The sequence below is a fragment of the Panthera uncia genome (genome assembly GCF_023721935.1).
Source record: "Panthera uncia isolate 11264 chromosome A3 unlocalized genomic scaffold, Puncia_PCG_1.0 HiC_scaffold_11, whole genome shotgun sequence".
In the NCBI taxonomy this organism is placed as follows: domain Eukaryota; kingdom Metazoa; phylum Chordata; class Mammalia; order Carnivora; family Felidae; genus Panthera; species Panthera uncia.
In genome coordinates this window covers 40,504,490-40,519,693 of record NW_026057578.1, presented here as the reverse complement: position 1 = coordinate 40,519,693, position 15,204 = coordinate 40,504,490, and the positions used below count along the sequence as shown (strand labels likewise).

At 39.7% G+C, this 15,204-nt stretch overlaps 1 protein-coding gene across 1 annotated transcript in view; it reads right to left on the bottom strand.

The window, feature by feature from the left end:
• Positions 1 to 15,204, bottom strand: part of MACROD2 (mono-ADP ribosylhydrolase 2) — a 2,036,271-nt gene that overhangs the window by 146,897 nt on the left and 1,874,170 nt on the right. Inside the window, exon 10 of the mRNA XM_049650090.1 lies at positions 6,007 to 6,048. Within this exon, the coding sequence (XP_049506047.1) occupies positions 6,007 to 6,048 (42 nt within the window). The remainder of the gene's footprint in view (positions 1 to 6,006; positions 6,049 to 15,204) is intronic.

Here is a 15,204-nt window from a genome sequence, read left to right as displayed (position 1 = left end):
CATTTACTTTCCCAGGAAGTAATAAGTCCTATCATCTCTGCTCCAAATTCTATCCCATATTCATCCGTGGTGTTCATTCTGTGGAATCATCTGCATCTCTTATCTGGGTTATTACAGTAACCTTCTGGCTTTCTAACTTCCCTAAAATTACTCTCCCTGTAGCAACCAGAGTTATCTTTTAAACATAAACCAGATTCTGTTGCTTACCTGCCTGCCACTGGTCTTGGATCACAGACCAAGACCAATTGGATTGATCCAAATCCAGTTTCATGGGCCAGGGCAACATGCCATTTGGGCTCTACCTACTGCTCTAGCCTCATTTCCCACTTGTGCTTTGGCGTCAGAATTACTGGCTGCCATTGTGTGTTCTTCAACTATTACTAGGCTGGTTTCTGCCTTGGAATCTTCACACCTGCTATTCTTCTTCTCCCCCAAGATACACATTCGTATGTCTATCTTCTTCTCCATTTTTAATCTCAAACCACATTCAGCTCCCGAGAAAGGCCTTCCCTGAATTCCTAATATGAAGGGTCCTTGCAAGGGAAATCTCTCTCAAATACATCATTTGATATATCTGAAATTATCTTGTCCCCTTCTTTATTTCTTTATTGTATGTCTCCCTTCTCCATCCCACCTCCTAAGAATGTAAGTTCCTTTAGAAAAGGACATTTGTCTTTCCTAATCTCTCTTGTGTCCCTGGTACCTAGTAGTGTCTTGAGAATTTCATTTCCAATTGGTTTTATTTCCCCTTTACCCAAGCCTTTCTTTAAGGCCAAGATATAATGGGGCCCATGCCTAATTCTTACTCTCTTAGCAGCTGTCGCCTTATGCCAGGATTCTAAAATTATACTACAGAGCTATGGCGACTCATTTTTCTTTTCCCATTTATTAAAAAAGGAACAGAACAAAAAATTGCATTTGGTAGCTGTACTATTAAAAACTGTGGCATTATGGACTACAAAGGTTTTTTGGGCACCATAGGCTTTCTGTGGTTGCATGGCAGTCACATCGAAGATCATTACCATGGCTAGGGTGAAAAATTTTGCCAATGACTACATTAGCAACTCCCCCAAACTTCTGTCACCAGGTGTGAGATGGATGTTGACCCTTCAGAACGGGTTCAGCAAAAACAGAAATGAGATGCTTGGAACAGCTCACTGAGCACAGATGCTGTGCTCAAAAGGATGCATAAAGTAGGCAAAACGACACTTGCGATATCCCTGGGAGAAGATGCTAAGACTCCCTGGAAGATGCCTCTGAAATGCATCAACTGCCTCTAGGACTAAGAGGAGAATTTCTAATGCTGGGGATTCAACCCCAAACCAGAATTTCCTAAAAGTGAGTTTTTGATCATTAACCTGATTTCCCAACCTGAATGGGAATTCTTGGAGAATGGGTGAGACATCTCTTAAAGACATCTATTTGTTTCTGTTTGTCTAAATTTTGAGATGCGTTTCCCAAAAGTACTTTATTTTTTAAAAAGTTACAGGGCCCTCCTTGGGTAGTCACTGGACGTGGATACATGTTAACCATGAATAGTCATTTATGACATAAGTATAGTATCATTTCCTGACACCCATGGAGGCACTCACTAAATGTCACTGATACATATGGCGTCTGTGCTCAGATTTCTACTTGTGGTTCAGCAGGAACAACTCTCCCTTTGGCCTGGGGAAGCAGAAGGAAGATATCTCCAAAGCAACCCATAATTCTCCTTGACAGCATATCATATTATCTATATTGCCTCTGTTTCTGGCAGAGGGTGGAGACCTGGAGTTTTGTCACGAGCATAGATTTGCCCCCTACAGAACTCAACTGTGCTCCTGACTCTCATGTAGCTGGACTTTCATAGGTGGCTGTTGATTTCCTATTCCTGGTAGGGTCCCATTTCAACAGCCATTCTTGGGAATGGAAGGAGATGGGGAAATGTTTTCTATTGTAGGATAAAAGAAACTGATAAAGGACTTAAAAGGCATCCTAAGCATTTAAGCTGGTCTGTTTCTATCATTGTCCACGAGGGCAGAGCCTCACCTTGAGGATGACCTTGCCTCACATCATCTGAGATGCTCCTGCCTCTACTTACCTGTAGGGTCTGGAGACAGGAGTACAAGGGTATGAACTTTGGGTTCAGACACACCAGTGGGTCAGCTATTTAAGCTAGGAGGTCAGACACACCAATGGATCGGCTATTTAAGCCAGGAATTCCCTTTAAAAAATTCCTTTTAAGCCTTGTGTAATAACAATCCCTGACTCCTACAGTTGTTGCACATCTTAAATGAATTCATGTATGGTGAGTGACTGGCACAAGGTACATACTCAGTTACAATCTGGCTCAGCAGAGGTGTGCTGGGGCTGATGTGAGTGAGCTGACTATACCTATCTCTCGGCTCCCACATTCATTGATCTCATGTTTGGTAGCTTGAAAACACTGTGGTGTGTGTATTTACACTAAGGAAATATGCAAACTCTCCAAAAGGGGGTTCCTGCCACCTGGAGAGTCAGTTCACCTGGCTTTTGGTAGTCAGATTATTATTCACTATCATTCACTAGCCTTTGTTGGCAAGTTATTTGTCCCAAGTAGCCCTTTCCTAGTGTCAGCTGCATTCTTAAAAATCTTTCCAGCATTTCTACTTATATGAGAAGATGTGATGCAGGGCAGAGAAAGGCAGTAGTTAATGGTCTGGATAGAGACCTCTCTTGGAGACCAACACTTCCAAGTGTGAGATGTGGACTGAAGTCAGCCTGCTCACCAATGTCTGGTAGGACCAGTGGCACATCATAGAACCATTCTGCACAGAAATCTCCCGTGATTTCAGCACTCAGATACTAGGAAATGGAGAGCAGCTTCCCAAGCCCATTCTGGCCAGGTGACTTAGCATCCTTGGGCCATTGAGTATGACTTTAACAGCTGCATCCAGCTGCTGGACACGAAACCCCCAGGAAACCTGATGAGACTAAAATCAGAAATGATGATCCAATTAAAGCCCCCCAAACCTCATATGCTGACTCCAATCTTGTGGGCTCTGCATTAGCATTAATAATGATTTTCTTAAAATCACTCAGTGGTTTGGATAGCTAGCTGCATCTCATTAAGAAGTCAACTCCCCTTGCCTAGAAATGTATACTTAGGGCACTTAGGCAAATGATCCTTAGCAAGATAAGGCCCTTAAACTGGCTGGCTGAAAGGGCAGTACTCCCCATGGCTGAAGGATATTCCAAGGATACTTCATATGAGCAGGATAAATGAAAATAGCAGAAATTAACATTAAGTTCGTGGAATTAAATCAAGATGCGGGTGACCCCTTAAAGTCTTTTTTCAACATATGGTTCTTTTAAATAATAAGACATCCCACATGAGTATAGGGATGGATATTCTAATTGAAATTTCACCTTGGGCTTAATGTTTTACAAAAGACAAGCAGAGTCTTTGTCTTAGGTTGGATTTTCTCAAAAGACACTGAGACAACTATTGAGTTCAAATACTTAATGTAAGAGATTATCCCAGAAAGTGCCAGAGGGCAGTAGGGAGGTGAGACAAGAAAGGAGAGGCACCCAATACTGCGTGAGCAAGCTCCACTGTGGACAGTCAGGGCTCAATTCTACTGAGGACCTTTGGGTGATGGTAAAAAAATCTCGTTGTTCAGTACCACACGTTGCCAATGAAGACTTGAAATGTGTCTAGTCTGAATTTAGATATGAATGTAAAATACACACAAATTTCAAAAACATAGTGTGAAAAAAAGGACAATGTAAAATATCAGACTAATAAAATTTTTAGATTGATTATATGTTGAAATCATTATATTTTGGATATATTATGTTACTAAAATATTATTAAATTAATTTCACTCATTTCTCCTTACTTTTTCCAATGTAATTACTAGAAAATCTGAAATTAAACATGAGGCTCACATTTGAGGCTCACATTATATTTCTACTGGATGACACTGGAATACAATATGCCTCCGATGTGTCCTTCAGGGGTCAACCAGCTCTTGCCTATCACTGGCTGAGGGCTACTCCAGGGAAATTAACTTCCTGGCACTTCAAGTGTGCTTTCATGACCAGCAAGAAACACTGATTGCAGAGTCACAAGAGCTTTCCTTAGAAAGCTGTTGGTCTTGTAAAAGAATAGTGAGGGCCAAGGGGATATAGGTAGGGAACTGGCAGCTGCTGTTACAGATCCTGCTCTACCTCCTTCATTCCTGGCTTTTAGATACTTCCTCTACTTGTCCACCCTTCAAACCCACTGCCCTGGGGGACGCTGAGGGAACCATAGGAATCAGACATGTTTGGACTGGAGAAGAAGCTGAAGCTAGACAGAAGTTATAAACATTGCTCCAGTGAGCAGCTATGAAGAAAAGAACGATTATCTTTCCACAAAGACAGTGGGAAGTCAGGGGAGGGATAGAGATTTAACTTAACAAGGAGAAGGACCATTTTAGTCAAACGAGATTGTTTGCCTTGGAATTTAAACAGCTCCCTGTTAATGGAGATGTTCAGACTGTGCTGTCGGTGATTTATGTATGGAGTTCTGGCATCGAAGAGGGGGTTACACAAAATCAGGACCTCTAAGATATCTGTTTTGATTTTGAAACCCAGTCCTATTTCAGGCCTAGAACAGTGTGGTTGCCAAAATTGGGAACATGGAGTTCTTACACCGTGGAATTAAGTTCTATACCTTCCAATATCTGTTAGAGTGAGAAAGGAAAAAAAAAAAAAAAAAGTGATAATTTATTGAGTGTTTACTAAGGTCCAAGAAATATTTCAGGTATGATATTTCATTTAATTCCCAAACAAGACTGTATTATAGTAGTTTTGCCCCTAGAGGTGTAAACTGATGCTTGTAGAGAAAACTTTCACCCAAAGTCAGGAAGTAGTAAGTCAGTAAGTAAAGGAGCTAGGATTGAAATCAGGGCTATTGATTCCTGCATTCATAGTCAAGCATAGTCAAGCAGATCCAAAGCTTGTAACCACTAGATTTCTCTCATCAAACACTGGTCTTTCTTGAGAAGTAGGCATGCATCTTAATTTCTGATAGTGAGAACAATATATCATATGTACCCAATGTATTTTCCAAAGATGGCCACAGCAATTTTTCAGGTCCTACATGCTCTACAAAACCTCACAGCTCCCTGTCAGGATATTGAGCCTATTTTCTCTCCCCATGAGCCTGGGCAGGTTTCTTAATGACTGCTCCAAAAAGATTTTTGTGGAAGTAATTCTTTGGGATTCCTGAGGCTGAGTCTTAAAAAGGTACAGCTCCTGCTGGCTCACTTGCTGTCTCTAGAGGAACCACTTTGGAGCCTGGCTGCCATGCTGTGAGGAAGCCCAGGTTATAGAAAGGCCACCACAGGTGTTTCAGAAGACTGCCTGAGCTGAGGTCTTAGCTAAAAGCCAGCATATCAATTGCCAGCCAGACATACGAGTGAACAAATCTTCACACAATTCCAGCACTCAGCCATTGAGGCTTCCTGATGAGGTCTCAGACCTTGTAGAGCAGCATGATCAAGTCAGCCCTGCTGTGCTCTGTCTGAATTCCTGACCCACAGAATATATGAGCATAATAAGCAGGTTCTTTAATCACTAAGCTTTGGGATGATTTGCTACACAACTGTATTTATTATAACATCAGGTTCCATTGTAAAAATGGAACTTTCAGAAAGCTGGAAGCTTACTGCTTAAATATGCTAATTGTATTAGCCATAAGGGTTAGTTAGCACAATTACTTCTTTATTTTATGACCTCGACTGTACATTTGTATCTTTTTCTTTTCTTTTAATTCCAGGATAGTTACCATGCAGTGTTATTTTAGTTCTTAGTATACAATATTGTGATTCAACAATTCCATATATTACTCAGTGATCATCTAGATAAGTGTATTCATATCCCACTTCACCTATTTTATTAACCTTATTTTGCTTTTCTTTGAAAAACTGTGAGGTGCACATAAACAACAAAATGATCCTTGCCTATCCTTTAAGAAAAAAATCATAAATTTAATACCTGAATCTTCTTTCACGTTAACATCTTCTTCATTATTATCATCTATTTAGAAAAGGGGGGGAAAGACAAAAGAAACACTCATATGAAAGCTAGTAAGCTCAGAATTCTCCAGTTTGACTAATACAACTTCAAAGGCCAAAAAGAACTCAGTAGAAAAGAGTGTTAGAACATGCATTTCGATTGTCTTATATTATTATGCTAAGTTAATACAAGGTAATGTAAATATACATCACAGCACAATTTAACACCTAGGGTTCACATTTCCTTTTAAAAATTGTTATGTATGCATAACAAAGTACATACACAATCATTTGTTTTACTTATGCAAGTAATGCATGGTCACTTTGGTCATTTCAGTTTCTAAAAAGATGAAAAATAAAAATCGCACACTTCAAATGCCGCACTTTCTCTGTCAATGAAAGGGATGCGCGCTCATGTCAAGTATCTGAGAAATGTGGAGCTCACCACTTGGGTTTAGGCTGACAGCACCCATTCCCTGCACAGCACCGTGGAAAGTGCTAGTTTCCTACATGTGCAAATCTAAACCTTTAACCATGTATGTTCAAGTGCCCACCCCCCAGCCCGCCCCAGTTGGCATCATTCCCATTCAATTCCACTCATCCCAGTGAAACCCCCATTAATTGGGCAAGGACGCGTGCTTCCTCTACCCTCTGGGTGACATGTTTGCTTTTTGAACTTTTGATATGTTGTCATCTCTTCTCCTTCAATGTTCCTTACATCCAGGCAGTATGAATCCTGCCTGTCTTATTTCCACATTTTCTCCTCTCTATTCACATCACTGCAACTCGATTCAAACTCTGCCATTTGCCTTCCCTATTTTGTGGTTTCCTAACTGCTCTTCTTTTTTTCTCACTCCTGACTCCAATTTCTTTTACACACAGGTGCAAAATCCATCTTAAAAGAGAGCTCTGATCTGGTTTACGACGTTGCAGGGATTCCTGTCTGCCTAATGAAAAGGGTAAGGATTAAATGAGATAATACCACCTAAAGCACCAGGACAGTTACTGAAATATTAAATGCTAAATATTACTTATTATTACCACCACATCATATGTCTACTTGTTAAAATATGTATCCTTCAGATGCCCATCTCGACATCATAAATTCTGCAAAGTTAAAGACTATGTCTTATGTTCCTTTGTATTCTCTAGGACCTAATGTTAATTTTATAAATTAAAATCCATAAAGAAATTTCTGCTGAATAATATTTCTGAGGTTTTTAAAAATTTTTTCTTTGATTTTTTTAGTCAAACTGGAGAATTCCTGTGTTTATATTTCTTATCTACCTCTTACATTGTAGGACATGCTTCCAAATGATGATTTGCAAGCAATGGGGACTCAGTAAAGATTTGTAATTTCCACCCAGACATACGCTTTAAATTTAGTCATTTCTTAGCCAAATTTATACAATGTGGCATTCTTCAAAGTGCTAATTATAAATGAAGATTATAGATATACCAGTCACTGGGAATGGAAAATGTATTTAAGTTGAGGTTTTAGGAAAATAATTCTTGATGGCCATGGTTAATTTTTAAAGAAGTAAATTTCAGGGCGCCTGGGTGGCTCAGTCGGTTAAGTGTCCGACTTCAGCTCAGGTCACCATCTCGCACTCCATGAGTTTGAGCCCCGCGTCGGGCTCTGGGCTGATGGCTTGGAGCCTGGAGCCTGCTTCCGATTCTCTGTCTCCCTGTCTCTCTGCCCCTCCCCGTTCATGCTCTGTTCTCTCCTTGTCTCAAAAATAAATAAACGTTAAAAAAATTATAAAGAAGTAAATTTCTTTCCATTCAAATTGTTAGAAACATTAGTGAATAGCTGTATACTTTATTTCTTTCATTTTTTTCTCTGAATATAATTTTGGGAGAAAGAATATCTTTCTCTTAGAAATATAATTCTCTAACTAAATTATTATCAAAATGTTACAAAGTAAACTCTTCACAGATTCTTCCCTGAACTTAATAGATTTAAATAAAATTTTATTTTTCAGAGCATCTAAAGTATCTAGACCATCAGACTTTCTGGAAATCAGAGTGGGATGAAAAAAAGTCTCCACAGTTTCCAGGAAAAGATAAAGGAAGAGTCAAAGATCTCTTTGCTTGTCATCTATGTATCCATTTGTCTGTCTGGCAAACACTCCTCCATAGCCTATTGTAGGTGTAGCTTTGTGTTTGGAGAAATAAAATACCAAGACAAATCTAGACACAATTGTCTACAAACATTATTAGTAAGGAAAGCAAGACATGCAGATCAATTTGAATATATAATAGAGAGTAGTCAGGGCCATCACAAAAGGTATCAGGGGAGGGATAGCTGCTTCCAGTCAGGTTATGAAGAAAGGTTTTTGGAAAATGTGACATTAGAGCTGATCTTTGAACTTTATAGACTATACTGATAGCATCATCCTTAGAATGTCTCCAGGTGTTGAAGGATCATACTTGATGTCATTATTCATTTGTTCATTCATTTCACTCATTTATTCATATAGTGGTTAAGAGTATATTCAGGATCTGGATTCAGACTGCTTGGGTTTACTTGCAGGCCAAACTATAAATCGCTGTGTAATCTTGGGCAAATTATGTAAACCTATGCCTGGGAAATAGGGATAATAAAAGTATCCTAAGTCATACCCTAGTATGACTTTCTAGGGTTAGTAATACATGTAAAGTGCTTACATGGAATGAGCATTCAATAAATACTGGCTATTCGTGTTATGGTGCCATTATGATTACTACTTTTACAACTTAAAGAACCATTTATTGACCAACACCATATGTTGGAACCATGGAAGACCGTGAAGATACAGTTGACAATCCATTCCCTCAAAAACTCCCAAAGAAGTGTATGGCAGAGAAAAATAAAACAACAATCAGAAGAGGAAGTAACAGATTCTCTGATGCAGGTAAGCAGAGGTTTTACTGGGAAACAGACAAGAAGCAGCTAAGTCAGAGAGGTCTATGAAGGATTTCCAGAATAGATGAGGCTTAAGTAGAATCCTAAAGGGAGATTCAGAATTATCTGGGGGTAAGGAAAGGCTGCAGTAGATTCCCAGTAAATATGGGTGCCCTGCCTACAAGCCCTTGTTCCTAGACACTTCCTTGCTGGCCAGACCGATTTCCAGCCACCAGATCTCCACCTGAGGGCTTTCTCTGGGTTGCTGGAGGCCACAGGAGAAATATCAGGGAATTGACACCCCAAGAGGGCAGTGTTTCACAAATGACTGCCAGGACTTGCACAGAAGTACTATAGTGCACTTGCTCCTAAGGTGTGCTAATTCAGAAGCTTCTTCCAGAGTCCTCCCCAACCCCAACCCCAACCCTGGGAATAAACCCCAGTGGACGGGTGGTTAATTTAATTTGTAATTTAACTCTGCTGCCTTCCTTCCCTTTCCAATGCTTCTTTTCCACTCCCCTGCTAGTGATTCCAGGGATTATCTTCCAAATAAATGACTTTCACTTGAATTCTTGCTTCAGGGTCTGCTTCTGGGGGGATTCGAACTAAGAAAAGGGTAACCACACTCAAACAAAGGGAAAAACATCTATGAGAACACATGGTTATGAACAGTCAAAATACTTTTAAGGAAATAAAACTAGCTCTCCGTGGCTGGAGGCAGGAGTTTACAGGGGAACCATGGGTCTAGTGACCTGTTCTGGCTGGATCATGAAGGATCTTTCTCACTGGGTATGGTGGTCAGTTGTATGTGTCAATGTAACTGGACCATGGAGTGCCCAGACACATGTCAGACTTGACCCTAGGTGTGTCTGAATGAAATTTCTGAATAAGATGAACATTTGAGTTGGTTGGTAGACTGAGTAAAACAGATAGCCTCGTTAATGTGGGTGGGCCTCATCCAGTAAGTGTAAGGCTTACACTCCCACAAAGAAGAGGAAACTACTGCCAGACTGCATTTGTGTGGGGACATAGGGTTTTTCCTGACTTTGGACTCAGCGTAAAACACTGGCTCTGCCTGGGTCTCAAGCCTGCAGGCATCTGGATTGAAACACCATCATTGGCTCTCTTGGGTCTCAGGTCTCAGACTCCCACTAGAACTATGCCATCAGCTCTCTTGTGTCTCTAGCTTGCTGACTGCGGGTCTTGGGATCTGGCAGCCTCCATAATTGCATGAGCCAATTCCTTATAATAAATTTATACCTACATCTATATTTATATCTAAACCTATATCCACTATTAGTTTTGTTTCTCTGGAGAATCCTAATACCTCAGGTTGAAGAATTTAAATTCTATCCTGAAAATTACAGGGTGACTAACCAACTTTAAGCAGAAAATGACACACCTGCTTTTGAGAGAGAACTTTTTTTTTGACACAAGAGAAGTTTACTAATACACTATAAAATCCATGCTTTAATATTTTGGTATTATTTATATTAAAATCTGGCGCAGAGTACTTTTGGTCTACAAAGCATCTAATGTGCTGTTACTTATTAATGAAATCCACTTTAGTTCAACATTATTCTATAAAATGTACTCACTTGAGCCATATTTATGCAGCATATTTCTAGCAAGATTTTTTTTTCTACTACAACCAGGGAACAAAAAAAGCAATATGTGAAAGAAGAGGATAAGCCTATGGAGATAAGGAGGAATGCCTTTGAAAATTTGGAAGCAGTTACGGGACTGATGGAGCATGGGCATGGAGATGCTGCCTTTTTAACAGTTCTTCAAGCATCATGCTTCTTTGTTAGAGGACACAAATCAAATAAAAGGTTCTTAGCCAAAGTGATACAAATACCATTTCAAAATTGAGAGCAATCTATCAGATGGTATGGTTCTGTGTGTTCAGAAATGCCAATTCCAGAAACACTGCTTCCTTTCCTTGGCAGAAATGGCCCAGGGACTAAGGCTCCATTTCATCTTAAGGGATCTCTTTGATGTTAATTTCATAATGGATGCTGTCTTTATTCACTGCACCCCTCTCTGTCAGATTACCCTGTTGAGTTCTGCACCAAAAGTACAAATCTGACTAAAGTTCTTCTTTTGATAAAAAATGAGTGTGAAAGCCCACTGGTGTCCCATGAATAACCAGTTTTCAGTAACAGTTAGCTTTGTACATTTCAGGAGGAAGTGTCTAACCTCTTTCAAGTCTGTAATATCTACTTCACCTTCTTGAATGGAAGCCAGAGTTTGTTGAAAAGCAGAGCATACCATGGATTTTGCAATGACTTGAGATTGGTCTTACTTCTTTATCACCAGTGTTCCCATAACTAGTGCAGTCTTTTGGAAAATAAGGAATCAAAACAGATTACAGATATTCTCACAAACTTTAGTCTAAAGTGTGGTCTCTGGGCCAGCAGCACCATTATCACCTGGGAACTTATTAGAAATGCAAATTCTCAGGTTCCACTAAAGATCTATTCCAGCAGAAGATTGGGGGAGGGGCCTAACACTCTTCTTTTTTTTTTTTTTTTTTAATATATGAAGTTTATTGTCAAATTGGTTTCCATATAACACCCAGTGCTCATCCCAAAAGGCGCCCTCCTCAATACCCATCACCCACCTTCCCCTCCCTCCCACCCCCCATCAACCCTCAGTTTGTTCTCAGTTTTTAACAGTCTCTTATGCTTTGGCTCTCTCCCACTCTAACCTCTTTTTTTTTTTCCTTCCCCTCCCCCATGGGTTTCTGTTAAGTTTCTCAGGATCCACATAAGAGTGAAACCATATGGTATCTGTCTTTCTCTGTATGGCTTATTTCACTTAGCACAACACTCTCCAGTTCCATCCACGTTGCTACAAAGGGCCATATTTCATTCTTTCTCATTGCCACGTAGTACTCCATTGTGTATATAAACCACAATTTCTTTATCCATTCATCAGTTGATGGACATTTAGGCTCTTTCCATAATTTGGCTATTGTTGAGAGTGCTGCTAGAAACATTGGGATACAAGTGCCCCTATGCATCAGTACTCCTGTATCCCTTGGGTAAATTCCTAGCAGTGCTATTGCTGGGTCATAGGGTAGGTCTATTTTTAATTTTTTGAGGAACCTCCACACTGCTTTCCAGAGCAGCTGCACCAATTTGCATTCCCACCAACAGTGCAAGAGGGTTCCCGTTTCTCCACATCCTCTCCAGCATCTATAGTCTCCTGATTTGTTCATTTTGGCCACTCTGACTGGCGTGAGGTGATATCTGAGTGTGGTTTTGATTTGTATTTCCCTGATAAGGAGCGACGTTGAACATCTTTTCATGTGCCTGTTGGCCATCCGGATGTCTTCTTTAGAAAAGTGTCTATTCATGTTTTCTGCCCATTTCTTCCTGGGTTATTTGTTTTTCGGGTGTGGAGTTTGATGAGCTCTTTATAGATTTTGGATACTAGCCCTTTGTCCGATATGTCATTTGCAAATATCTTTTCCCATTCCGTTGGTTGCCTTTTAGTTTTGTTGGTTGTTTCTTTTGCTGTGCAGAAGCTTTTTATCTTCATAAGGTCCCAGTAATTCACTTTTGCTTTTAATTCCCGTGCCTTTGGGGATGTGTCGAGTAAGAGATTGCTACGGCTAAGGTCAGAGAGGTCTTTTCCTGCTTTCTCATCTAGGGTTTTGATGGTTTCCTGTCTCACATTCATGTCCTTTACCCATTTTGAATTTATTTTTGTGAATAGTGTGAGAAAGTGGTCTAGTTTCAACCTTCTGCATGTTGCTGTCCAGTTCTCCCAGCACCATTTGTTAAAGAGACTGTCTTTTTTCCATTGGATGTTCTTTCCTGCTTTGTCAAAGATGAGTTGGCCATACGTTTGTGGGTCTAGTTCTGGGGTTTCTATTCTATTCCATTGGTCTATGTGTCTGTTTTTGTGCCAATACCATGCTGTCTTGATGATGACAGCTTTGTAGTAGAGGCTAAAGTCTGGGATTGTGATGCCTCCTGCTTTGGTCTTCTTCTTCAAAATTACTTTGGCTATTCGGGGCCTTTTGTGGTTCCATATGAATTTTAGGATTGCTTGTTCTAGTTTCGAGAAGAATGCTGGTGCAATTTTGATTGGGATTGCATTGAATGTGTAGATAGCTTTGGGTAGTATTGACATTTTGACAATATTTATTCTTCCAATCCATGAGCAGGGAATGTCTTTCCATTTCTTTATATCTTCTTCAATTACCTGCATAAGCTTTCTATAGTTTTCAGCATACAGATCTTTTACATCTTTGGTTAGATTTATTCCTAGGTATTTGATGCTTCTTGGTGCAATTGTGCATGGGATCAGTTTCTTTATTTGTCTTTCTGTTGCTTCATTGTTAGTGTATAAGAATGCAACTGATTTCTGTACATTGATTTTGTATCCTGCAACTTTGCTGAATTCATGTATCAGTTCTAGCAGACTTTTGGTGGAGTCTATCGGATTTTCCATGTATAATATCATGTCATCCGCAAAAAGCGAAAGCTTGACTTCATCTTTGCCAATTTTGATGCCTTTGATTTCCTTTTGTTGTCTGATTGCTGATGCTAGAACTTCCAACACTATGTTAAACAACAGCGGTGAGAGTGGGCATCCCTGTCGTGTTCCTGATCTCAGGGAAAAAGCTCTCAGTTTTTCCCCGTTGAGGATGATGTTAGCTGTGGGCTTTTCATAAATGGCTTTTATGATCTTTAAGTATGTTCCTTCTATCCCGACTTTCTCAAGGATTTTTATTAAGAAAGGGTGCTGGATTTTGTCAAAGGCCTTTTCTGCATCGATTGACACGATCATATGGTTCTTCTCTTTTTTTTTTTATTAATGTGATGTATCACGTTGATTGATTTGCGAATGTTGAACCAGCCCTGCATCCCAGGAATGAATCCCACTTGATCATGGTGAATAATTCTTTTAATATGCTGTTGAATTCGATTTGCTAGTATCTTATTGAGAATTTTTGCATCCATATTCATCAGGGATATTGGCCTGTAGTTCTCTTTTTTTACTGGGTCTCTATCTGGTTTAGGAATCAAAGTAATACTGGCTTCATAGAATGAGTCTGGAAGTTTTCCTTCCCTTTCTATTTCTTGGAATAGCTTGAGAAGGATAGGTATTATCTCTGCTTTAAACGTCTGGTAGAACTCCCCTGGGAAGCCATCTGGTCCTGGACTCTTATTTGTTGGGAGATTTTTGATAACCAATTCAATTTCTTCGCTGGTTATGGGTCTGTTCAAGCTTTCTATTTCCTCCTGATTGAGTTTTGGAAGAGTGTGGGTGTTTAGGAATTTGTCCATTTCTTCCAGGTTGTCCAGTTTGTTGGCATATAATTTTTCATAGTATTCCCTGATAATTGTTTGTATCTCTGAGGGATTGGTTGTAATCATTCCATTTTCATTCATGATTTTATCTATTTGGGTCATCTCCCTTTTCTTTTTGAGAAGCCTGGCTAGAGGTTTGTCAATTTTGTTTATTTTTTCAAAAAACCAACTCTTGGTTTCGTTGATCTGCTCTACCGTTTTTTTTTAGATTCTATATTGTTTATTTCTGCTCTGATCTTTATGATTTCTCTTCTTCTGCTGGGTTTAGGCTGCCTTTGCTGTTCTGCTTCCATTTCCTTTAGGTGTGCTGTTAGATTTTGTATTTGGGATTTTTCTTGTTTCTTGAGATAGGCCTGGATTGCAACGTGTTTTCCTCTCAGGACTGCCTTCGCTGAGTCCCAAAGCGTTTGGATTGTTGTATTTTCATTTTCGTTTGTTTCCATATATTTTTTAATTTCTTCTCTAATTGCCTGGTTGACGCACTCATTCTTTTGTAGGGTGTTCTTTAACCTCCATGCTTTTGGAGGTTTTCCAGACTTTTTCCTGTGGTTGATTTCAAGCTTCATAGCATTGTGGTCTGAAAGTATGCATGGTATAATTTCAATTCTTGTAAACTTATGAAGGGCTGTTTTGTGACCCAGTATATGATCTATCTTGGAGAATGTTCCATGTGCACTCGAGAAGAAAGTATATTCTGTTGCTTTGGGATGCAGAGTTCTAAATATATCTGTCAAGTCCATCTGATCCAATGTATCATTCAGGGCCCTTGTTTCTTTATTGACCATGTGTCTCGATGATCTATCCATTTCTGTAAGTGGGGTGTTAAAGTCCTCTGCAATGACCACATTCTTATCAATAAGGTTGCTTATGTTTATGAGTAATTGTTTTATATATTTGGGGGCTCCCATATTCGGTGCATAGACATTTATAATTGTTAGCTCTTCCTGATGGATAGACCCTGTAA